The sequence below is a fragment of the Triturus cristatus genome, chromosome 9, assembly GCF_964204655.1.
Source record: "Triturus cristatus chromosome 9, aTriCri1.1, whole genome shotgun sequence".
NCBI classification, from domain to species: domain Eukaryota; kingdom Metazoa; phylum Chordata; class Amphibia; order Caudata; family Salamandridae; genus Triturus; species Triturus cristatus.
Window position 1 is genome coordinate 913,484,890 of NC_140592.1, and position 24,721 is coordinate 913,509,610.

Genomic DNA, 24,721 nt, shown 5'->3' on the forward strand with positions numbered 1-24,721 from the left:
AGATGATGGTGCACAGTGTGCAGTAATTTCCTCTTTCGTTGATTCGTACCCTGAGAATTCTGCAACCTAAATTAACTAGTTATGCACGTGCATCTTTGAACTCTCTTCATGTTTCTCCGTAAGTGCCTATCCATTTTCCACTACCATCCTTGGTGCTAACAAGTATCGACATGAGTAATCTTCTTAATTAGTTGAAATTGAAACTCCCTTTTATTGTCACAGTTATGCCGCACATAACATGGAGACCCTGGATGCTTTTAGGGGCAGCCATGCTGAGTCGCTCTTGTTTCCACGCCTGGCTCTCCCAGCCCCGCAGCAGCAAAGGGGAGGATGTCGATTGACTAAACCTTTGACTAGGGGCCAAACCGCTGACGTCGTAGAGATTGAGTAATGTCTCTCCTCTTGTAATTTTTGTGAATTTGCTTCATTATGGAGACACTAACTTCCAGGGGAAGGGAAAGAGTCAGATAACCCGTTTTCCAGTTTTAGGTGAAGTTGCTGTGCCTATGTGCTGGATGCATTTCTCATTCATACTGCCCCACCTTGTGTCCAGACTGAGATCTGCACTTTTAATACATTGGTATTTCTCACCCGTACGGATTTGTTCTGAAGGACTATCGAGCTATGGCTTAACCTTCAAGGCGCTGTACTTAAAGCTGCTGTCTATTGCCATGTTTGTGGATAGTGGTAATAAGTAAATCTGTCTGCATTGCTCCCAGCCTTACTATTTAATCAGTGCAGCTCAAATCATTAAATTATGTCCTTATCCCTCGCACACGGTTTCATAAAACACCTTTAAAAAACATAAGAGCAGCTTATTCACATAATTTAACAAGTAATTCTGAACATTTTATGCAGGGGTCTTTTTCTCTTCTCCTCTTCTCTCTAACTAAACAGTTATTTCAGCTCCAGGCGCTTTGGCGGAGGAGCGTCGCCCCACTGCTTTTAAGCAGGGCAAAGAAGAAGCATAAAGTGATCATCACTTTAAGTTATTATCATTTTATGCTTCGTGCTGCTTTGCGGGATTCTGCTCTGCTCTCGGAGCAGGGTAAGGGAGGAGTGGTTTGCCCACTCCCAAGTGCGCAATGACTGTTTGGTCGGCCCTCTTGCGCCGCCCAAACCAGTCATGCGCACTTTCCCGGTTCTCCATGCAGGCTGCATTACAGCCTGTGTGGAGAACAGTCAATCCCAGGCCCCCATTCCCTGGTTGAGCGTCGAGCCAGGATGCTCAAAATCAATCACAGCGCCGCAGTGCAGCATTGTGTTGTTCAGGGGAGCCTGGGTGCATACCAATAACAACGGTGCATTGCAGTGTTGTGATTGGTCAGTGGGAACTGGCTGTGCTTCCATTCAAGATGGAGAAGAGCAGGAGCGGAGGCACGAGACCCAGCGCCACCTGCGAGCCATGCCGGCCGCCACTGAACTTAACCCAGCTCTGATCATCTAACTCCTGCCTCAACACCAGCCTCTATCTAGCTCCTCCGCCAGAGCTTTGTCATAGATATGCAGCGCTGGACTAGCCATTCTCCCACTCCTACGTTTTCCTGGTGGGCTGCAGGGTTGAGGGCTGCTTTTAGAGCAAGATGGACCTCCATGACCCGTCCATAAATCCCCTCATGGTCCTATTCGGGCCTGTTGCGGTGAGAGACTGATTTGACATTTTTTGCCAGTGCTGGTCTTGGCTTCTGTTCCGGCCCTGGAGATAAGCACAGTGCCGCCCCCTTGGGTTCACTAACAGACAGTTGTTTTGGTAGACTTTCAACTGAAAGGTTTCCTGTTTATGGTCCTATTAGCCACGATGACACCTCACGGTGTTGGGGACGACTCATGAATATGGCTGCCTCATTTAAAAAGGTGATTCGCCTTTCTGATCACTTGATTACTGTACCATTTTGTGAACCCAGAAGATGCGAAATCAAACTACCTCTATCGGGAGATCCTTGAAACTTTCAGTGGTGTCCATAGTTTTGTTTTTCAGAAGACGAACGGCATTTACTTTTCCTGAAAAGTGCTACATTGCAGAAGTGTGGGCTAGGAAAGCTTTGACGATCACAGCCCCAAGTCTTTATTGAGACATTAACTCACTATGGATCAAACCTCCGAAGAATGATTGTGAAATCACCAAAAGGAAATTCCATAAATCCAGAGCCTACAATTGTGTAACACAATACAGCCTGTGCTGAGTAGAGGGAGGTAATTGGTAGACCTTCAATATTGACCATTGACCATTGCAGTTGAAAATATAGCAACATTTGAGAGTGAGTGTGGTTGTGGGAGGTTTTTTGTATCTCCATACCCTGACACTCTGTTGGGAAGAAGCAGAACGACCTGAAAGAAGCCTTCTTGGCTACACCCTCCGCACACTTCGTCCCAGAGTAAAGAGACAGGTCACACACGGTGATGGTCAGTCCAGTGAACAGAGCGGCAGGAGCACTGATTGAAGAAAAAACAGATGAGTTCATTGGGCTGGCCCTTAGTGAAGTAACGTTTGATACATTGCGTAATCTAGGACGGATGTATGTATGGCTAGAATGTCTTGCTACCATTTCACGGATCACTGCCAAGGGTAGAGGTGTCTGAACTAATTGGCATACCTTTCATACAATATGAGGAACTATATGTTCACCAAAGGGGATTCCACAAATTCACCAATTACAGCCTAACCTGGAAAATGTTGAAGGTTCTATCTTCCAATGAGGGCATCAGTAAAACCTCTCATAAAATGGCGAGATTGGCAGTGTGCATCGGGCTGCATACAAGGAATAGTTTTCTTCATCCTACGAGGCTCAGCAGGCGTACCCTGACAGCTGAAATCCCCCAGGGGGACCTCAATAAGATAGCCTCACCCAGACTTGTAGAATGTGGTTACTACATATTTTAAATGACACCCTTTAAGTGAGTGCCTCCAATATGATTTTGGTGTTGTATGGCAACTTATGCAGTTATTTAATTATTGGGTTAATTATGCTTGCTTGCCATTTCATTGTCAATACTGTTCCTTCACTATTAAGTTGTCATAAGTGCCTGTTGGGTATTGTGCATGTACGTTCAACTCCGATATGCATTTTATCCTCACAACTCTTTTCATTGCCCAGTGGCCCAACATTGCTGTTCTTCCTCCCCTGCATCAGAGTGGGCAGCACTGGCTTGAAACAGTCCAGTGAATGTAAACCACCATCAGCTGAAAGCATGTCTTGTGTGCTACATTCATATTTCACAAAAAATCTAAGTTCCCGGAGGCAATTTTGCCTAGCATCCTGCACGTAAACTATAACTGAGCGTAAGACCATCCTAAACAGCAGGGCTTTCACTTAGCAAAACATTGTATTGCACTTTTAGAATAATCCCCTGGATCAAGGCTCTGTAGATGAAGTTGTGTGTTAACTCTGAGACATGAAGGTGTTTCTCCTGCCAGGCTCTGCATTGGTGTTCTTATTTGTTCACTTTGAAGAATGAACTAATAGAAAGCCTTGAGTGGGTGCTTTCCTCCTGGTAATATGTTATACCCAACACTGCCTTTATTGTAGGCTATGATCCAAAACAGCAGACACTACGTCAACGACCACCGAATGCTCAATGCCAACTTGTTGGACCTTCAGAGCTGGATCATGGAGACGCGACAGGAGCTGGAATCTTTCCAAGGTGTCAACGGAGAGTGGAACTTCAAGGACCGGGAATCTGATTTTGAGGTAAAGACGTCTGGTGTGGCTTGCTGGAGTTTATATAGGTATAACTCTATTTGCCATTGCACAATCCAAAGCATAGGACACTCGCAGGTGTGCATTGTTGACGTTCCCAGCCCAGGAGTGGATTTGTAGTTTACTTTTCTCTGTGTCTGTGTTGTTTACACTTTCTACGAAAAGAAAAGACAATGACCTGTGTATTACTGTTCCGAAATCAGCATTTGTACCACTGTCCTAAATACAGGCAATATGGCCTCTGCATATAAGTGTTGAAATTCTTGTAATACTTTTTAATTGCCTCTGTCCTGTTAATTTTTACAGTTCAGCCATACACATTTTATGACCTTGGATAGGATATTGATTTTAATAAAAATCATAAAACATATTCCTAGTGCGTATTCCTGAGTGTCTGTTCATGTTGAATAGAGGTTTGGAACTCACTAACAACAAATAATCCTGTGAGACTCACATGACTGAAAATACCCAGAATGCACCCTCCTCATGAATTGCTCAAGTGGTTCTTGTGCTACAGTCTATCTCTAGTTGGTACGTTGTCATTGAGCCTGCACTTTTGCCAGAGGGACTAGAGAACCTAATCTCTGGATTGATTTTATGTGGAATAGACAAAAAAAAAGTTATCACTCATGAAATAGAATATGAGTTAATAATACAAAATTCACATTTAACACGATCATCAGACTCATCTAGGGTGGTCATTTCCCGGCCTGCTGTGCCAGCACAGACTTCTGTATTGTTGTCATTAAAATTATTTATCCTGTGTGATCACTGATCTGACCGGCTTTCTGAATCATGTGCATTTTAGGGATTGCTTGATGGACTCCCTGTGAAGGAGGTGCAGCTGCATCATTTGGAAAATCAAGGTCAGAGGGTAATGGAGAACTCGTCTGTTGAGGGTTCGGCGCACGTTGCATCAGAATTGAAACAGTTGAATACTTACTGGGCATCGCTGTTGCAGCTTGCTACAAACCCGGCAAGGTACGCTTTTATTTCACTGGCTAATATTCGTAGACATGCAAAAATGATCAGTGACAATGTATGCAGAATTTCTGACACTTGGCTGTGAATGACAGGACTCTCAACCTTTGGGGGGTTTTGCTGACATCATAAACCATTACACAGAAGCTACAGTCTTTTACGGTCACCTGAAACGTAAGATGTTATTAAAGATTTGGAATTCCTAAGAACCTTTCTAAATTTCATACATCCTGGGTGGGAAACATCTTTCACAACGCGGGCATTGCATCGCAATGCCTTTACATCGCGGGCATTACAACGCAAGTCGTTACCACGACTTGTGCTGGATAGCGCTCTAACCTAATGAATAGTATGATTTACTATTCCAACACCTTCCCTACTGTATGTAGACTGGAGTTGGAATAGTAAATCATACTATTCCTAAGTCCAGCGCCCTCCAGCACAAGTCTTTGTTACGACTTGAGTTGTAACAAACGCAATGTAAAGTACCGCGTTGTAAATGTATGCATGGTAACGTCATATATTCATCCTGGGTACGTTTTGGTTTAGTGTGGCATAAGAAAACTATGATTTTGTTGCAAAAAAGGACTATTTAATTTTGTCATATGTTATTTGGCTTGTACCTGTATTACATCCAGGGTCAGGTATGGTAACCGTCTTAAAAACCCTCATTCACGTACAAGAGTGGTCGAGTGGTATATCTTGATTATCCGCTTCTTAGATCAACCTGAAAGCATCATCATTGTTTTTTTTGTTGAAAATATGCTTTCTTCCACCCGGCGATAGACCAACTGATGATAACAGTAGGGATCAGTAATAAAAAATAATTAAGTGCATTGAATGTCTTGATTGCACCTATCAGATAATCTCAACACCCGGCACGGCAAAGACTTTAACACAAAACAAACAACACCTTTAGAAAAGAGTCTTATTTTACAAAATGCAAGGACTCTCTCTCTTTAAAATAAGGCTTGTTTTTTTTTACACTATCCTCTCTAACAGAAAGGCTTTCCCAGATGTCAAATGCACAAGATTCAAATACACAAAGAGATATATATATATGTTTATATGCATGCAATAATAACACACTTGATAAATACAATGCATGAATAATACTGATGAATAAACAAGCAACAAATAATATGAAATAAATATACTGGACGTCCTGCAAGAGATCAGAAAGATATATTATATATAAGGCTCCCGGTTTTCCGTTTAAACGGATTTCTACATATAAATACAGACGGAAAACTTGTTTTCCTTTGTCTGTATTTATAAGTAGAAACGGAAAAATACTGTCAAAAGAAATGGGCAGGTGAAATCTGATATCTCTGCCGTCACACTGCAGCTTTGGAGAGGGATGAACAAGTGCACCCTGGAGCGCTGTGTCTTTCCATCCCAGCAGAAGGAAGCAAAGGGAAGTATTCCAACTTCAAACCTGCAGACCGAGAGGATTATACAGGGCATTAGCTGCTCATTTCCCCACTACACAGAAAGTCACTACAAATCTGAGATAGCAGAATGTTCTGCAGAAATGGAGCACGCAGGGGAGAAAATGTAGTCTGTGCCATCAACCTTAATGAATCTTGAACTGGCCCACGACAGGTACTCCGAACCTGACACGTCATTCATGTGGTCGAACTTCCATATGGTCTGTGACAGAGAAGCAGAGGCGCAACTAGAGTGACATTTTTTGGGGGGGGGTGGACTAATAAAAATTTCGGGGGGGGGGGGGGAGGGGCAGGCTAATTCTTCCAGCAATCGGCAGAGTGAAGATGCAGGGGCTCTAAGAAGGGGTGACAGAGCGAAGCCTCATTAACAAGTAAGTGGTCTTTTAAAGACCTGTGAAGTGCTTGGGTGTGGCTGTGTGTGTGCCCGGGAAGCTGTCTCAGCCCGGGCTGACACACATGACAGGGGGGGGGGGACTGAAGACTTTTGAGCCCATGGGCATTGCGCGCCTGCAGAGAAGTGTAAGATAGAGTATGGCTTGCAGATACAGACATCCATCCTTTCATCCCACCTGTCCATCATGAATCACAGCCATGTATTTACCACTCCCTTGAATTCTAAGTGGTTATGGATGATCCATACCAAGTTCTGCAGCGATGCTGTATGCAAAGAGAAGGAAGAACCATTTTCGGACGTTTTTCTGAAGAGAGGGATTATGATAAAATGTGTATGTCATCAGTCAAATGCACCGGTGCCCCTGCTTGAGAGCACAGATCATCAGGCTTGGTGCCAAGTATGTTGGCAGTTTGAATGATGGTGCACTTTTGAATGTGATGTGGCTGAAAGTTGCTTTGTGCATGCATGGTTACTTCTGTTATTAGCATTCATTCATAAATAGCTCACTACTGAAAGCTACAATGGAAACAACCACTATCCAAAACGTGGAAACAGACTACGAGGCAGGTAACAATAACCAGGGGAATTCAGCCCACCCAGACCTAGCTGCTTCGTACTGAGAGTTCTCCCTTAAGAGGCTCACACAAAAACTCATCTACAGGCAGCAGGCGCCCTTTCACAAAGACAAACTTAAAAAAAAAGAAAGTGTAAAAACACCCCAGGACATCGGCTGCAGCCCCAGCAACCTTTGTTTTTTTGTTTTATGGGAGGGGAAAAGAGGACGAGAGGAGCACAGGGGAGGGGTAAAGATGTCTGTAGCACCATCCTAGTACCAGAGGGGTTGTAAACTTAAGTGTGGCAGAAGCAACCAAAAACAAGCATTGGCAACACCAATAGGACTGGCTTTGATGAGCAAATACAGGCACAAACATATACAAATGCCATTTAGCACATCAACACTAGTCTTGGCTTTGCCAATACTGGAAAAAAAACTAAGGATGGCTTTCTTCATATAATTTAGGAGATAAAGAACTTAATATGACAGACACTAATGATTTAGTTTACTTTTTAGTAGTAATGTACTTTTAAGATTACTCATGTATTCCGATGGAAGCACTTTCTAGAAGGTGCAATGAAGCACAAAACGGCCAATTGCATGTGGTGAGAAAAAAAACACTTGTAGGTGGATACAAAGCTCGTTCTATGTATATTTTAAAGAAGGGGTAACAATAGGACTTTGAAGACAGCTACGCAAACAAGACCTAATCAGTACCACTAATTCACACATCTTTTCCAAGAGCACAGGGAAGACATTTGCATCCAATATGTAAAAAGCACTTACCATAGGCTCCAATTTCAGAAACAGCTGTGGGGTGGCCATGCCAAACATGCTAAAGCCATAAACATTCCAGTGAATGAACTATCCAGAACAATGCCACCAACAACCCAAGTGGGTGTGAACAAACATTGACTACACTCATGCCTAGTCTGGACATGCATGATCCTGCAAGTTCGACTCTAAAATTACACGAGTGCCCTTTCTATTTAAAATTACCAATCGTATTGTGTTTATTTAATTTGGCTAATATATAAATATATCTAAACCGGTAAAAATCGAGCACAAGTATGCCTGGTCTATATAAATAAATGTGGAAAAATACTAGATGCAGCGTCTTCTTTTGCTTGCAACAAAAATAAATGTGGATAAATACAGATAAAATGACCAAAAAATAAATATGGATAAATACAGACGGAAATGTTAAAAAAATAAATACCATAAAACCGGGAGCCCTAATTATATTATATATATATATATATGTATATATATATATATATAATATCACCGCTCCATTGCATCTTGCCAGCGCACTCACAGATGGGTGCTGTGATCGCGGAGGTGCGTCCGCGACAATAAATGACCGTTCAGATTTCCTGAAGTTCATATACAGGAAAGAAGCACTCACGGGGGTTTCTTCACGACATCCGTCAATATTTTATTTTATTTGGGAACAAACATGGCGTCATGTTTGTTCCCTATATATAGGTTTTTCCCTATATATATATTAAACATATTTAAAATTTACAGAAACACACACTCACTGGATGATGTCATCAGTGATGTCATTTCAGATGTCATCAGTGATGTCATCAGTGATGTCACTGACCATGTCATGAGTGATGTAATATGTGACGTCATCAGCAGTGCATTGCGGGGGCGCGAGTTATAGTTAGCTGAACTAACTATAACGGGGGAATTTCTAGGGTTTTGTACGAGGGAAATGTCCAGCTAACTATAACGCCCCTGAAACCTATGTTTTTTTCAGTGAATATATATATATATATACACATCAGATGATTACTTTGGATGTGCACCTCAACTCACTCCTACATCACAAAGAAAACACCTCAAATGATCAAAGCCCCTGGCCAAACATCACAATGGCAATAACCAATACTCAATACATCACCTGGTACAAAACACTGCATCTCAGGCTGGGGAAGCTAAACAGACATGATTGAGAGCCTCAGCTACCAGGGTTCCACTCTGAGGTAGACGTGTCCGCTCCCACTCAGATTCCAAACTCCCGGTTTCCGAGTCAGCAACCCTCAGCTTTAAACGCACTGGAAGGTTCGAGAAAGACGTCCCCCCGGGCTAGAGGAATCTTACCAGGACTGGCCAGGCTCCAAGCAGGCATTCCCATGGCAGGAAGGAGTTCTCACGTCCCCTTCTCCAAATCTCGCATGTTCCAGCCTTTATCTTGACAAAGCTCACAAAGCCTTTCAGAGTACATAAACAATCCCTCAAAAACAAAAAGACCTTGAACGTGAATAACCCAAGCAACTTGCAAGCGCTGCTGTGCACGCAGAAAAGCTGAAGCAAGGCAAAGTCAGGAAAAAAGGATGACATGAAGCCATGTCAAAGCCAATAGTAAGAACTTCATAATTCTCATCAATGTACAACACAATGCACAATTGTGTACAACTGCTGATATATTCACTGAACACTTTGACTCTGAATCTCTCAGTTTACGTGATGCAAATGAAATGCTTTTTTTCCCCTTTCTCTATTTTCTGGCTGAGCACCGCCCCCAATCCAATCTGGCTAGCATCTGTAGTTACTATACTTTGTAATTTCTCGTTGGATGACTGCAGGCATGGTGCCGACTCAAGTTCTCTGTTTGTGCTCTGTTCACTTTTTTCATCCCATATAAACTGTGCATCTTTCTTTACCAATTTATGAAGTGGTTCAATCTTTATGGCATAGTTCTGTATGAATTTGGAGTGGAATTTGAATGTGCCCAAAATGAAGCCATGTCAAAGCCAATAGTAAGAACTTCATAATTCTCATCAATGTACAACACAATGCACAATTGTGTACAACTGCTGATATATTCACACGCTTCATCTCTCAATGTACAACACCGAGTACATGTGTGCATCACTGTCCACAACACTGCACTTCGAAACCAAAGAGTACATTCCACACCTCTCTCTCCCTTTCACGCTTTCAAATGCACATCCCAAACGTTCTATTCTTGGCAAGGCTGTCCTACTCTGTGACAGCTCCCACTGAAAGACAGCAAGATTACAAGAAAGAAACTTGTAAGAGAAGCAGGCATATGCAGGACTGTCGTACATCCAGGCTAGGATAAAATAACACACTAAAGTCAGTTAAAATAATGGTAGTCAAAGGTCATCACTGGGTGGCAAACCACAAGAGTGCCTCTAGAATGACAGTGAGTTAAAATCTACTTACATCTCCATGCTAAAGAAACTTTATTCTCATAGAGATGGGGCAAGGTTAAAATCAGGGTGGTGCGCATATAGAAATGTTACTTATCTATAGCACCTGATTGTCCATGTGAGTGGTTGACATGTTTCAGCCCCTCTTGCGCCCAACATGGTCTGGGGGCTTTCTTCAGGACCTGTGCAAAAGTGAGGTTGCTAATTAAACAGCCTTGAGAACAGGTAAACAACTTACCCTTCTTCATTAGTTGTTATCAGTCAAAAAGTACCTATAACTTATATTTCCCAAATCGGGCTTCCTCTAGGGACTGGTGGGCTTATTAACCTGCTGACGGCATCAGGTTACGCGACTTTTGTCTACGGATAACAACTAATGAAGAAGGGTAAGTTATTTACCTGCCCTCGTAGGCTGCTTAAGTGGGGATGATACAGGGATGATCTTACATGTTCTATGCCATTTATTTTCCACAAGATAAATAGCTCTTGGGTCACGATTTGCACCCCATTGTGAGGGGAACCCTTGCTACAAAACAACTCCTTCAGGAATTTTATCACCTCAGATGTGGTGGATTGTGACACAAAATTAACCTCAATCCACTTACTGAAGTAGTCTACTATAACAATGGCATAATACATTTATAAGGGCAGAGTATTCATTGGTCCAATAAAGTCGATCCCGATCTTTATTCAGGACATTTAGGCAACTCTACAGACGACATGCGGCATCGATGTGTGGTTATGGTTTTATCTGCCTTGACACAAACGGAACAATGGCTAACAAAACCTCTAATTAGTGGTCCATGAATGGCCACCAATATCTTTTCATAAGCTTTTGTTTTTTTCTTGTAATCTCTTCACACCCTTCATTTGTGAGGGATATTAGCTTTCCTCTTAAGGATGTGGGTGCAATCAGTGTCTCACCACGGAGAATAAATTCATCAACAATGGTGATGTCATCTTTTATTTTACAGTGTAGTCTTAACGCTTTGTTCAGTATTTTTTCTTATGTTCATCCTTTGTTTATGTTCTTTTTTATTTCTGCAAATACATTGTCGTTTCTAACAGCTGCCACCGACTCTTGCTTGGTAACAGTGCCATTGGATTCTTCACAATCAAACAAAAATGCAACCAAAAAACGTCATCATCCTCATCTCCCTCACAATCTGATTCACTATCACAAGGGGCACGTGACAGGTAGTAGCGGAAACATTCACTCTGCCTGAAATGCTCCAGTCTAATCTGGTTCTCTTGCAACTTAAACGCTAATTTAGCACTTCTTGGGGTAGGTTTACTAGAACCCTTCCCTTCTAAAATGCTGACCAACAGCTTGTGGTCGGTGCGAATGAGAAACCCCTTGCCCAAAAAGAAACTTTTGAACTTGCTCACCACCCAGACATAGGCCAATAGCTCACTTTCAGTCACTGAACACTTTGACTCTGAATCTCTCAGTTTACGTGATGCAAATGAAATGCTTTTTTTCCCCTTTCTCTATTTTCTGGCTGAGCACCGCCCCCAATCCAATCTGGCTAGCATCTGTAGTTACTATACTTTGTAATTTCTCATTGGATGACTGCAGGCATGGTGCCGACTCAAGTTCTCTGTTTGTGCTCTGTTCACTTTTTTCATCCCATATAAACTGTGCATCTTTCTTTACCAATTTATGAAGTGGTTCAATCTTTATGGCATAGTTCTGTATGAATTTGGAGTGGAATTTGAATGTGCCCAAAATGAAGCCATGTCAAAGCCAATAGTAAGAACTTCATAATTCTCATCAATGTACAACACAATGCACAATTGTGTACAACTGCTGATATATTCACACGCTTCATCTCTCAATGTACAACACCGAGTACATGTGTGCATCACTGTCCACAACACTGCACTTCGAAACCAAAGAGTACATTCCACACCTCTCTCTCCCTTTCACGCTTTCAAATGCACATCCCAAACGTTCTATTCTTGGCAAGGCTGTCCTACTCTGTGACAGCTCCCACTGAAAGACAGCAAGATTACAAGAAAGAAACTTGTAAGAGAAGCAGGCATATGCAGGACTGTCGTACATCCAGGCTAGGATAAAATAACACACTAAAGTCAGTTAAAATAATGGTAGTCAAAGGTCATCACTGGGTGGCAAACCACAAGAGTGCCTCTAGAATGACAGTGAGTTAAAATCTACTTACATCTCCATGCTAAAGAAACTTTATTCTCATAGAGATGGGGCAAGGTTAAAATCAGAGTGGTGCGCATATAGAAATGTTACTTATCTATAGCACCTGATTGTCCATGTGAGTGGTTGACATGTTTCAGCCCCTCTTGCGCCCAACATGGTCTGGGGGCTTTCTTCAGGACCTGTGCAAAAGTGAGGTTGCTAATTAAACAGCCTTGAGAACAGGTAAACAACTTACCCTTCTTCATTAGTTGTTATCAGTCAAAAAGTACCTATAACTTATATTTCCCAAATCGGGCTTCCTCTAGGGACTGGTGGGCTTATTAACCTGCTGACGGCATCAGGTTACGCGACTTTTGTCTACGGATAACAACTAATGAAGAAGGGTAAGTTATTTACCTGCCCTCGTAGGCTGCTTAAGTGGGGATGATACAGGGATGATCTTACATGTTCTATGCCATTTATTTTCCACAAGATAAATAGCTCTTGGGTCACGATTTGCACCCCATTGTGAGGGGAACCCTTGCTACAAAACAACTCCTTCAGGAATTTTATCACCTCAGATGTGGTGGATTGTGACACAAAATTAACCTCAATCCACTTACTGAAGTAGTCTACTATAACAATGGCATAATACATTTATAAGGGCAGAGTATTCATTGGTCCAATAAAGTCGATCCCGATCTTTATTCAGGACATTTAGGCAACTCTACAGACGACATGCGGCATCGATGTGTGGTTATGGTTTTATCTGCCTTGACACAAACGGAACAATGGCTAACAAAACCTCTAATTAGTGGTCCATGAATGGCCACCAATATCTTTTCATAAGCTTTTGTTTTTTTCTTGTAATCTCTTCACACCCTTCATTTGTGAGGGATATTAGCTTTCCTCTTAAGGATGTGGGTGCAATCAGTGTCTCACCACGGAGAATAAATTCATCAACAATGGTGATGTCATCTTTTATTTTACAGTGTAGTCTTAACGCTTTGTTCAGTATTTTTTCTTATGTTCATCCTTTGTTTATGTTCTTTTTTATTTCTGCAAATACATTGTCGTTTCTAACAGCTGCCACCGACTCTTGCTTGGTAACAGTGCCATTGGATTCTTCACAATCAAACAAAAATGCAACCAAAAAACGTCATCATCCTCATCTCCCTCACAATCTGATTCACTATCACAAGGGGCACGTGACAGGTAGTAGCGGAAACATTCACTCTGCCTGAAATGCTCCAGTCTAATCTGGTTCTCTTGCAACTTAAACGCTAATTTAGCACTTCTTGGGGTAGGTTTACTAGAACCCTTCCCTTCTAAAATGCTGACCAATAGCTTGTGGTCGGTGCGAATGAGAAACCCCTTGCCCAAAAAGAAACTTTTGAACTTGCTCACCACCCAGACATAGGCCAATAGCTCACTTTCAGTCACTGAACACTTTGACTCTGAATCTCTCAGTTTACGTGATGCAAATGAAATGCTTTTTTTCCCCTTTCTCTATTTTCTGGCTGAGCACCGCCCCCAATCCAATCTGGCTAGCATCTGTAGTTACTATACTTTGTAATTTCTCATTGGATGACTGCAGGCATGGTGCCGACTCAAGTTCTCTGTTTGTGCTCTGTTCACTTTTTTCATCCCATATAAACTGTGCATCTTTCTTTACCAATTTATGAAGTGGTTCAATCTTTATGGCATAGTTCTGTATGAATTTGGAGTGGAATTTGAATGTGCCCAAAATGAAGCCATGTCAAAGCCAATAGTAAGAACTTCATAATTCTCATCAATGTACAACACAATGCACAATTGTGTACAACTGCTGATATATTCACACGCTTCATCTCTCAATGTACAACACCGAGTACATGTGTGCATCACTGTCCACAACACTGCACTTCGAAACCAAAGAGTACATTCCACACCTCTCTCTCCCTTTCACGCTTTCAAATGCACATCCCAAACGTTCTATTCTTGGCAAGGCTGTCCTACTCTGTGACAGCTCCCACTGAAAGACAGCAAGATTACAAGAAAGAAACTTGTAAGAGAAGCAGGCATATGCAGGACTGTCGTACATCCAGGCTAGGATAAAATAACACACTAAAGTCAGTTAAAATAATGGTAGTCAAAGGTCATCACTGGGTGGCAAACCACAAGAGTGCCTCTAGAATGACAGTGAGTTAAAATCTACTTACATCTCCATGCTAAAGAAACTTTATTCTCATAGAGATGGGGCAAGGTTAAAATCAGAGTGGTGCGCATATAGAAATGTTACTTATCTATAGCACCTGATTGTCCATGTGAGTGGTTGACATGTTTCAGCCCCTCTTGCGCCCCACATGGTCTGGGGGCTTTCTTCAGGACCTGTGCAAAAGTGAGGTTGCTAATTAAACAGCCTTGAGAACAGGTAAACAACTTACCCTTCTTCATTAGTTGTTATCAGTCAAAAAGTACCTATAACTTATATTTCCCAAATCGGGCTTCCTCTAGGGACTGGTGGGCTTATTAACCTGCTGACGGCATCAGGTTACGCGACTTTTGTCTACGGATAACAACTAATGAAGAAGGGTAAGTATTTACCTGCCCTCGTAGGCTGCTTAAGTGGGGATGGTACAGGGATGATCTTACATGTTCTATGCCATTTATTTTCCACAAGATAAATAGCTCTTGGGTCACGATTTGCACCCCATTGTGAGGGGAACCCTTGCTACAAAACAACTCCTTCAGGAATTTTATCACCTCAGATGTGGTGGATTGTGACACAAAATTAACCTCAATCCACTTACTGAAGTAGTCTACTATAACAATGGCATAATACATTTATAAGGGCAGAGTATTCATTGGTCCAATAAAGTCGATCCCGATCTTTATTCAGGACATTTAGGCAACTCTACAGACGACATGCGGCATCGATGTGTGGTTATGGTTTTATCTGCCTTGACACAAACGGAACAATGGCTAACAAAACCTCTAATTAGTGGTCCATGAATGGCCACCAATATCTTTTCATAAGCTTTTGTTTTTTTCTTGTAATCTCTTCACACCCTTCATTTGTGAGGGATATTAGCTTTCCTCTTAAGGATGTGGGTGCAATCAGTGTCTCACCACGGAGAATAAATTCATCAACAATGGTGATGTCATCTTTTATTTTACAGTGTAGTCTTAACGCTTTGTTCAGTATTTTTTCTTATGTTCATCCTTTGTTTATGTTCTTTTTTATTTCTGCAAATACATTGTCGTTTCTAACAGCTGCCACCGACTCTTGCTTGGTAACAGTGCCATTGGATTCTTCACAATCAAACAAAAATGCAACCAAAAAACGTCATCATCCTCATCTCCCTCACAATCTGATTCACTATCACAAGGGGCACGTGACAGGTAGTAGCGGAAACATTCACTCTGCCTGAAATGCTCCAGTCTAATCTGGTTCTCTTGCAACTTAAACGCTAATTTAGCACTTCTTGGGGTAGGTTTACTAGAACCCTTCCCTTCTAAAATGCTGACCAATAGCTTGTGGTCGGTGCGAATGAGAAACCCCTTGCCCAAAAAGAAACTTTTGAACTTGCTCACCACCCAGACATAGGCCAATAGCTCACTTTCAGTCACTGAACACTTTGACTCTGAATCTCTCAGTTTACGTGATGCAAATGAAATGCTTTTTTTCCCCTTTCTCTATTTTCTGGCTGAGCACCGCCCCCAATCCAATCTGGCTAGCATCTGTAGTTACTATACTTTGTAATTTCTCATTGGAAGACTGCAGGCATGGTGCCGACTCAAGTTCTCTGTTTGTGCTCTGTTCACTTTTTTCATCCCATATAAACTGTGCATCTTTCTTTACCAATTTATGAAGTGGTTCAATCTTTATGGCATAGTTCTGTATGAATTTGGAGTGGAATTTGAATGTGCCCAAAATGATGCAAGTTCTTCCTTGTTTGTTGGTGTTGGTGACTTTGAGATTACAGATATCAAAGACGGCTTAGGCTGAACATCATGTTTGTCAATGAGGTGCCCTAGGTATTAAACTGTTCCTTTGAGAAAATTACATTTGTCTTTCTGTATTGTTAGACCGCAGTCTTGAAACATTTGTAAAACGTTCCATAAACTAGATGTGTTCCTCCTCTTTTTTGCTGTACATTAGTATGTCATCTTGAAATGACCTTATGCCTTCCATGCCTGAAAAAGTTAAATCATTACACGTTTAAAGACAGCAGTCACTGAACACAACCCAAAAGTAGGGGTGGGCAGAATTTGCGTAGTCGCGCTACGCAAAGCTCCGCGAAACGGTAAAAAATCTCCGCGAGCACGCAGAGTTCTGCGAACACGCGAAATTACTTGTTCTGCCCATTCGCGATGCTTTTTTCCTGTTCGCAAACGCTGTTTGCGTGCTCTTGGAAAAATATCTCACGAACCCGCATTTTGAAAACGCGAACAAGCAAAAAATTCCGCGAACCTGCGGATCGGCCAATTTAGGGCAATTCCGCGCTCTCTGCAGAACGCAATGTTACCCAAATTCCGCAAGCGGAACGGAATTTACCACCCAGACCTACCCAAAAGGCAATCTTCAAAACTGGTAAGCTCCTTTGGGAGTAATGAACACAGTGCAAATATTTGACCCTTCTTCCAATTGAATTTGATACTAGGCTGAACTGAAGTCTAGCATCCAAAAGAGCTTTGCTCGGTCCAGTGCCATCACCATTTAATTTATTAGAGGGAAGGGCTGACAATCAGCTACTACTTGGCAGTAGAGTTGGCAAAGATGTGTGCATGGATTGAGAAATTCTTCTTTTTTGCAATAACTGCAGGAGATAACAATTCTGATGTGTTGATGGGTTGGATTATTCCATTGTCACACCAATTCTTTATAATGGCTTTGACTTCAATGCGGGCTGATAAAGGGACATTCCTTACAAATTGCTTGACAGGTTGCATGTTTTTTCTTCAAATTATTTAATATTTGAAACTTTTTAAGCAGCCAAGTTTCTCACTGAATAATCCTTTGTACTCCCCAAGATCTCTTTACACATTTTCGTCCCGAATGCTGAACACATAAGGTGGTTGGCATGGATTAATTAACATCCTTAGCTTCTGCTGTTTAAACCGACCGAGGATATTGACACTGAAATGTACTGCATAAACTTATGTTGAAATATTTTTCTCCTTGAATGCCAATTCTGTGTGAAATACTCCTTCCATTTTATTTTGTGGCCCTCAAAGGCCTTGGATGATCTTGCTGGCTTGTAGTGAAGTTTTGCATCCTAAATTACCATAGGTGTCTTTTGATAGAATGGTGAATCTGGACCCACAGTCCACTAGCAGGGCCACACTTTCTCCATTCACATGAACATTACACTTTGGTTGATTCTGTAAATCTTCCTTTTTGATGATGGCCTCAAGTAATGCTATATTTTTCATCATTACACAGTCATCTGAGTCTTCCTTCGACTCTAAAGACCTTCTTGAAGTGAGAGGTTTTGCATACATTAAGAAAATCGCTTGTCTTTCTATATCCCTTTCAGACTTTGCCTAAAGCAGGACAACATTTTCTAGATGCCAAGTGGGTGCTCGACCTGCAACAATAGCATGCCAATTTGTCGCTGGTCGAATTTGAATTGCTATTTTTGCTGTTCCTTCTGAAATGGTTTGTCGACTCTTCTCTTTCATTGCGTACTAGATTGACTTCTGCATGATGGTTGTCAGGTTTGCGAAGTAACTTCACTCCCTTAGCAGACCTCTCAATGTTCTTTATAGTGGAAATCGCCCTCTCCAGGGTTGGATTGTGTTGACACATAGTTTTTCTTGTGCTTTTACACAATTTGTGCGCATCACTACCTGATTGCGAATCATTTCGTACCATGTCTCTGAAGGAGCAGGTTGTGGCCACCATCCTTAAAGTCGCTACATAAGACTCAATTGACTCACCAGGTGCTTGATAGCGGTAGTAAAAAAATGGTACCTTTGCATTATAACACTCATGGTTGTATCAAAATAATTCTTCATTCTTTTTTACTTCAATGAATACATCCCATTCTTGACCTTCCTCCTCCTCTTCTTTTTCTCCAGGGCTTATGTGATCAAACAGCCTTCTTCCTTCTGCCCCAAAACAATTATACATCACAGCTTGTTTTCTGGCTGATCCATGTTTGGTCCCATCAATGACCTCTAAGTGCTTTTCAAAATACCTGACCCCCTGGATACAACTTTCTGTTGGTGATCCTGGCACTTCCAAAAAGGCGCTGGCCATAGTCACTGCCTTCATTATGCCAGCGATGTTGACACCAATTAGTAGAAATCACACAGTTACTGTAATTAAGGCAAAATAACTGTCCATGAATGTTTTAAACATGCAGGGTGATAATGTGTAATGCCTCTGTATAACATTTGATGATTTGGCTCCCTCCGGTGTTCACTTGGAGTATTACTCAAAACACAATCTCAGTGGATTAAGGGTTAATCCACTCACTGTACAGTCCTTGAACTCTCCCAGGGGCTGGTGACACAGTTAGCAAAGTCGTTTGAAGGTCTGGTTTTTGCACATAGAGCATTTTTAATAGAGGCCCCAAATATCTCGCTGACAGGTTTAAATACTATACCACAAACAGAAACTTGAAATCTTCCAACTGTAATCTTTCCTTCATTCCACAGATCCAACTGGTCAGGAGATTGGGACAGTTGTTTCCATTTTTAGCAGCAAAGGCCTGCAATATACCCCCCCCCCCTTGATCTCCAGTTTATAAACAGTGAAAACCTTTTCCGAAAAGAGCTTAAAACTAGGCTTTTCTCCACCCCGTAACACAGATAGGAGGGCCAGTGCAATTTATCACTCGTGGTGCCAAAATGCCCCTTGTCTATAAGGCCAGTTTTAACAAGATCAATATCCATGGAAAGAATCACTTTCCCAGCCTGATGCAGAATGTAGCTAATGTAATATACTAACACCATAACTCTTACAAAGTTGAAACACATGCAGAGGTATTAGCTCAACTACAGGAAATTCGTAGTGCTAATTGAAGAACTATTTTTGTTTTCCAAAATTCGTAGCGACCCCAGTTGCCATTTTACATAATCTTTTCACTCGTGCGACTAAAAGGTCAACTATGTTTGTTGTTCATTGAATGGGAATGCTAACTCGATGGATTTTCATAAGGGCAAATGTGGCTCAAGCTGATTTACACAATTTTGCGGTGGTTTTATAATAGTGAGTGGACCATACACCATCTCCAAGCTTTAAAGAGGACACGTGAAACTCTGTTTCAAATGCAATTTGTTCCATTTTTATCCCTTCAAATAGAAGAAATATTACAACATCTGTTTGCTACCTCTTTTAAATGTGGTATTTTAAGGGTCAAGATTTCTTTAGTTAAATCTCTGTTACTTTTTAAAAATGATTTATAACCAACACATGAGGTACAGATCATTTGACATTCAAATATCTTTAGTTCTGCCCTGATGAAAAAAATCTTTCTATGGTAAGAACTGGAGAAAGGTCTGTGTTATGTTATGTTATGCAGAATTGTAGAGTACACTATCTCCTGGGAGGGTATTGTGGTGCTGAGCAGGTGTGTTTCTAGCCATACCTATGGTCTAGTGAGACTACTCAAAATGCCAGGTCTTTTGTTTCATGCAGTATTCAAGAAGTGAGAGGAGGATTTTACGTAAGGTGGCAGGTATGTCCACACTTTAGGAGCAATGCAGCAGAAGGCTCGACTGCCAAACCTGGTTTTCTCTATGCAGGGAAATTTGGAGTCCTGATGAGTAGATGTGTCTGAAAGGTTTGTGAAATCAGATGCGAATATTGAGATATGATGCTGGGCCAGTGTTGCGTAGTGCCTTGAGGGTGTGGGTGAGTTCGTGACGTAGCTAGATCTACTGCCACCCGGGGCAGCCCCTGAGTTTGCCGCCTGGTGCAGGTAAGAGCAGAGGGGACAGGGGGGGAGGATGGGGTGGCGGCCGACAGTCGACTTGTTCCGGTGGGGGTGGGGTGGTAGTCAAAAGACATGACTTGCTCACCTCAGCAGCCCACAAAAACAGTGCTACCTGGGGCGGATAGCCCCGCTACACCACTGTGAGTGGTGAGTAGTTTGAATTGTGCTTGCTTATGAATTTGGAGCTGGTGAAGCTCCTTCAGGCACACAGTGTGATGTGAGTGAGGCATGGGAGGTTGAGAGTGATTCTGGTTGCTGAGTTATGAATGATCTGCAGCCTTCTGGTGAGTCTTTTGTTGATCCCGTCTTAGAAGGTGTTTCCGTAGTCCAGCTTGTCTGTCAATAGGGCATGTGTGACAGTATGCTAGGTGCTGATTGGGATCCATTTGAAAATCTTTCTCAGCATCCTCAGCGTATGGAAGCATTGACTTGGGCGGTCATGTTGAGTTTGGTGTCGATGATGATCCTAAGGTTCTTGGCGTGGGTGATGGTCCTAGCTCTGTTGGCCACCAGGTGGATTCCTACAGTGATGCGTTCCTCCCAAAGATTACAATGTTGGTCTTATCAGTGTTCTGCTTTAGAAATGTGTTCTTCAACCAGTAGGCAATTTCAATCATGTAGGCTTTGAACTTGACCCGGGTACTGGGCATCTTGTCTGTGAGGAAGTGAATGAGTGGTGTGTCATCGGCCTAAGAGAGGACATTGATGTTGTGAGAGCTAATGATGGTTAGAGGGATCATGTATGAGTTGAAGAGGGTCTGGCTCATGGATGATCCCTGTGAACTCCACAGATGAGGTCCTGGGTGTTCGAGGTGTATGGTGCCAACCTAATTAACTGGTTCCTTCCAGTCAGGAAGGAGCACATCCATTGAAGTGCAGGTCCTAGGATTTTGATGTCGTGAAGGCGTTGGATGAGGATGGGAGACTGTGTCAAAGTCTGCATAGAGGTCCAGGAGGAGTAGGGCTGTCATGTCTCCTGTGTACAGAATCATGTGGATGTCATCCGTGGCCAAGATTAGGGCAAATTCCATGTTGTGATTGGGTTTGAAACCAGACGGAGTGGTGCCAACGAGTTGGTGGTTGTTGAGGTATTCGATCAGGTGTCTGGTGATGATATCCTCAAAGACCTTGGCCGGGAATAGTAGCACCATTCCATTACACTGACAGCTAGGGTGATACAAAAGTTTGTTCCACATTGTACCATTGCAAAGAGTGTTGTTTATAAGAAGTGTCACATTCTTTACCGAACTCCAAGACACTCCTTCCGCGAGGCTCCCACCAAAGCATTGCTATCTCATCAGTTTAATGGCTTTAATTGGTGAATGTTACGTCTAAGGCTGTCCAATCAAGTGTCCTGTGAAACCTAGTGTATAGAGGAATATGACCATTGTAGGAAAGACTCTGTTAATAAGAAGCCTGTGCATAGCTATGTATACCTTGTTTCTGCGCCCAATAGTGATCAGTCACACTTCTTGTTTATTCTTGTCTTTACATTTTTCACTTTAGTCTTTTCTAAACTTCTACCTTTATTTCTCATCAAAATGCTTTTAGGAAGTAGGAAATACTATACTGTTTTTAAATTATAAACTCAATTCAAATATAGTTTGCAAAAAAGCATGCAGGTTGTTTAAATACTTTTTGGGGATTAGTAAATTATTTTCATTATTTAATTCACCCCATCTGCAAACGTATAATTGCATTTTTCTGCTTTTATATTTACTAGGTTTCACAAAGGAAATCAGCTAGACCAAATTGAGATGGATGCTGGGAAAACTGTTGTGAAATGTAAAGACATTTCCAGGTTTCCCTCTCTCTCAAAGGACAACACTGATGGAACTGGAAAGGGAATTGATATTGAAAGAGAACAGGACATGGAAATAACTTCTTCCAGTGATGACTGCAATGGAAGTGAGAAGAGGGGGGCTTTTGGTGGAGTAGAAGATGGAATGGAAATAACTTCTTCCAATGTTGACATTGATGGAATAAGGAAGAAATTGACTCCTGTGGGAAGACAAAAGGAAACTGGATTAACCCCTTTTGTGGATGGCTTTGAAAGGATAGGAAACAACATTACCAAAGGAAGCAGGGAACAAGGAACTGCTTTCAGCTCTTTAGGAGCAAACATTGATGGAACAGGGAAGAGAATCACTGCTTGGACACAAGAACATAGAAGTGGGTTAGCATCTTCCTCAGAGGATGAAAGGATAACATCTAGGAAGGAAAGTGAAGGGAGAAAGACATTTGGGTTTCCCTCTCATTCTGTGGAAACAAGTAAATTATCTGAAAAGAACATTCATGAAAGCGGTAGTAATCTAGACACAAGGTTAATCGCTTTCAAAGAGCATGGTATTACTGTACCTGGGAAGCAAATATTTGCTGCTGGACCTAACTGGAAAATTGGATTCACTTCCGAGGCTGAAGGAGCTGACAATAAAAATGTGTCACAAGGAAGTAGACACGCTGCTGCGATTGCCTCTTCTTCACTACAGGATATAACTGCACACAAAAAAGACACTGATGAAGGGGGATTTGAATTGACAACTGGGCAAGGCTTCCATGGTGATGTAGCAGCAGAATTGGAGATGAATATTGAAGCAGCAAGAGGAGAAACTGAACATACGTTGTCCTTTTTCAATGATGATGAAATGATAGCACTTAGGCATCGAATGGGAACAAGGGGGCGAAAACAAGCCAGTTCCTCTTCTCACTCTGAGGGTAATATTCTGTCAGACAGAGAGAAGATGTCTGTAGTTGATGTTAAAGAGGCAGCTGAGCTTACTACCCCTTACTCAGAGGCTGCAGGTGAAAGTAAATGGACAGTCCAGTTTCCCTCTAATCCTGGAAAAGGAATGACTGCATTTTCTGGACATATGAAACGAACACAAAAGGTGGAGCAGCTTTCTTTGCTCTAATGCAGTTTCACCATAGCCCTGCAAAGTTTTGTGTTGCATGAAGTGTAATTGCATTAAACGGCTAAATATTCTTACATGTTTAGAAAGTCAGTTTAGTGTACACCAGGACAGTGGATCAAATTTTTCATTTACATAGCATCTTTGGTACCACGCATTACGAAAACACTATAACCTGCATTGCACACATAAAATTGATAAAGGAACGCAGATTGGTTTATGTCAGATAGTTAAGTCAAAAATGCCGACCTGTCCAAATACTGTGGCAAAAATATTGACTACCAAATTATCTGGTAATATATATTGATTCTGTTATCTGTGAGTAGAGCAACAAGAGGCTCTTTGTAGAGGTTGAAGCAGACAGGAGACGGTATAGAACCCTGGGCGGGATGCACAGGTGATAGGGATCTCTTGGGACCTGGCGTTCTCATATGAATAACCTGATGTTGTTTGCACAGTTCCTTAGGAAAACCAGTGAAGGACATTAACAATGAATCCCATTCCAGACTCTGGGGTGTGGATGTGGAATGGACCGTCGACTGCATCAAAGGTAGCAATCTCAGGAGGATGGGGTCGTCTTCATCTGTGGTCAGGAGGGCATTGTCTATGTGGTGTAAGGTAGTGGTGTCCTTATTGCAGTATAATCTGAAGCCAGAATGATAATCAAGCAAAATATAGATAGCACTGATTGGCACTTGGACTTGAGCGTAGACTGCTTTTCAATTATCTTGCCAATGAAGGGTAGGTGAGTGATGGACGGGTAGTTGGCAAAGTCATCAGGGTTTCATGTATGTTTCCTGAGGAGTGATGGAATCTGGCCTGTCTTGAGATCTCCTGGGAAGATGTGTTGAATAATGAGGCATTGGCAATGGCAAGTAGGGGTGAGAGAACTTCCCAGGAGAGAGCATTGATGAAAGGATATGGTGAGACATCATTTTTACAGGAAATGGCTTTCAGACATTTCAGTATATTGGTGAGATCTGTGAGAGAAAATGGTTTGAAAGATGACCATTGTAACATTATATGAGACAGGGCGGGTCTAAGAGAAGAAGCAGGCTTAGTGTTATTGATGTGCTGTTGAATCTTTTTATTTTTCACTGAAGAAGAGTTTGATGACACTGCACTTTTCTGTGAAGTGTGTGTTAGGTGGGTCAGGCATGTTTTTGATATAGGTATTGATTGTCTTGAACAGTGTCCTGCTTCTGTTGCTGACTTCATTGATGTTGTTGGTTTAGAAATTGCTTTGGCTGATGTGATGAGCTGCATGTGAGTTGGGAGGAGGGACTTCAGTATCATGAGGTCATCTGGAGTTCTGTGTTTCCAGCATTTTTTCCTGTCTGAGGGTGGAGCATTTAATATTAGCTAGGTATTTTGATCACTAAGATGCTGAAGGTTTTGGCTTGTGCATGTGTGTGGTTTTTTTGGGGAATGTGGATGTTCCCATAGTTTCCCCAAAAATAAGTT

General features: G+C 42.0%; 1 protein-coding gene across 2 annotated transcripts in view; it reads left to right on the forward strand.

The window, feature by feature from the left end:
- Positions 1 to 24,721, forward strand: part of SYNE3 (spectrin repeat containing nuclear envelope family member 3) — a 357,026-nt gene that overhangs the window by 299,000 nt on the left and 33,305 nt on the right. For both annotated transcript variants that reach the window (XM_085626453.1, XM_085626454.1), the window contains 3 exons: positions 3,528 to 3,689; positions 4,507 to 4,679; positions 22,072 to 23,236. In XM_085626453.1, coding sequence (XP_085482579.1) covers positions 3,528 to 3,689; positions 4,507 to 4,679; positions 22,072 to 23,236 — 1,500 coding nt within the window. The remainder of the gene's footprint in view (positions 1 to 3,527; positions 3,690 to 4,506; positions 4,680 to 22,071; positions 23,237 to 24,721) is intronic.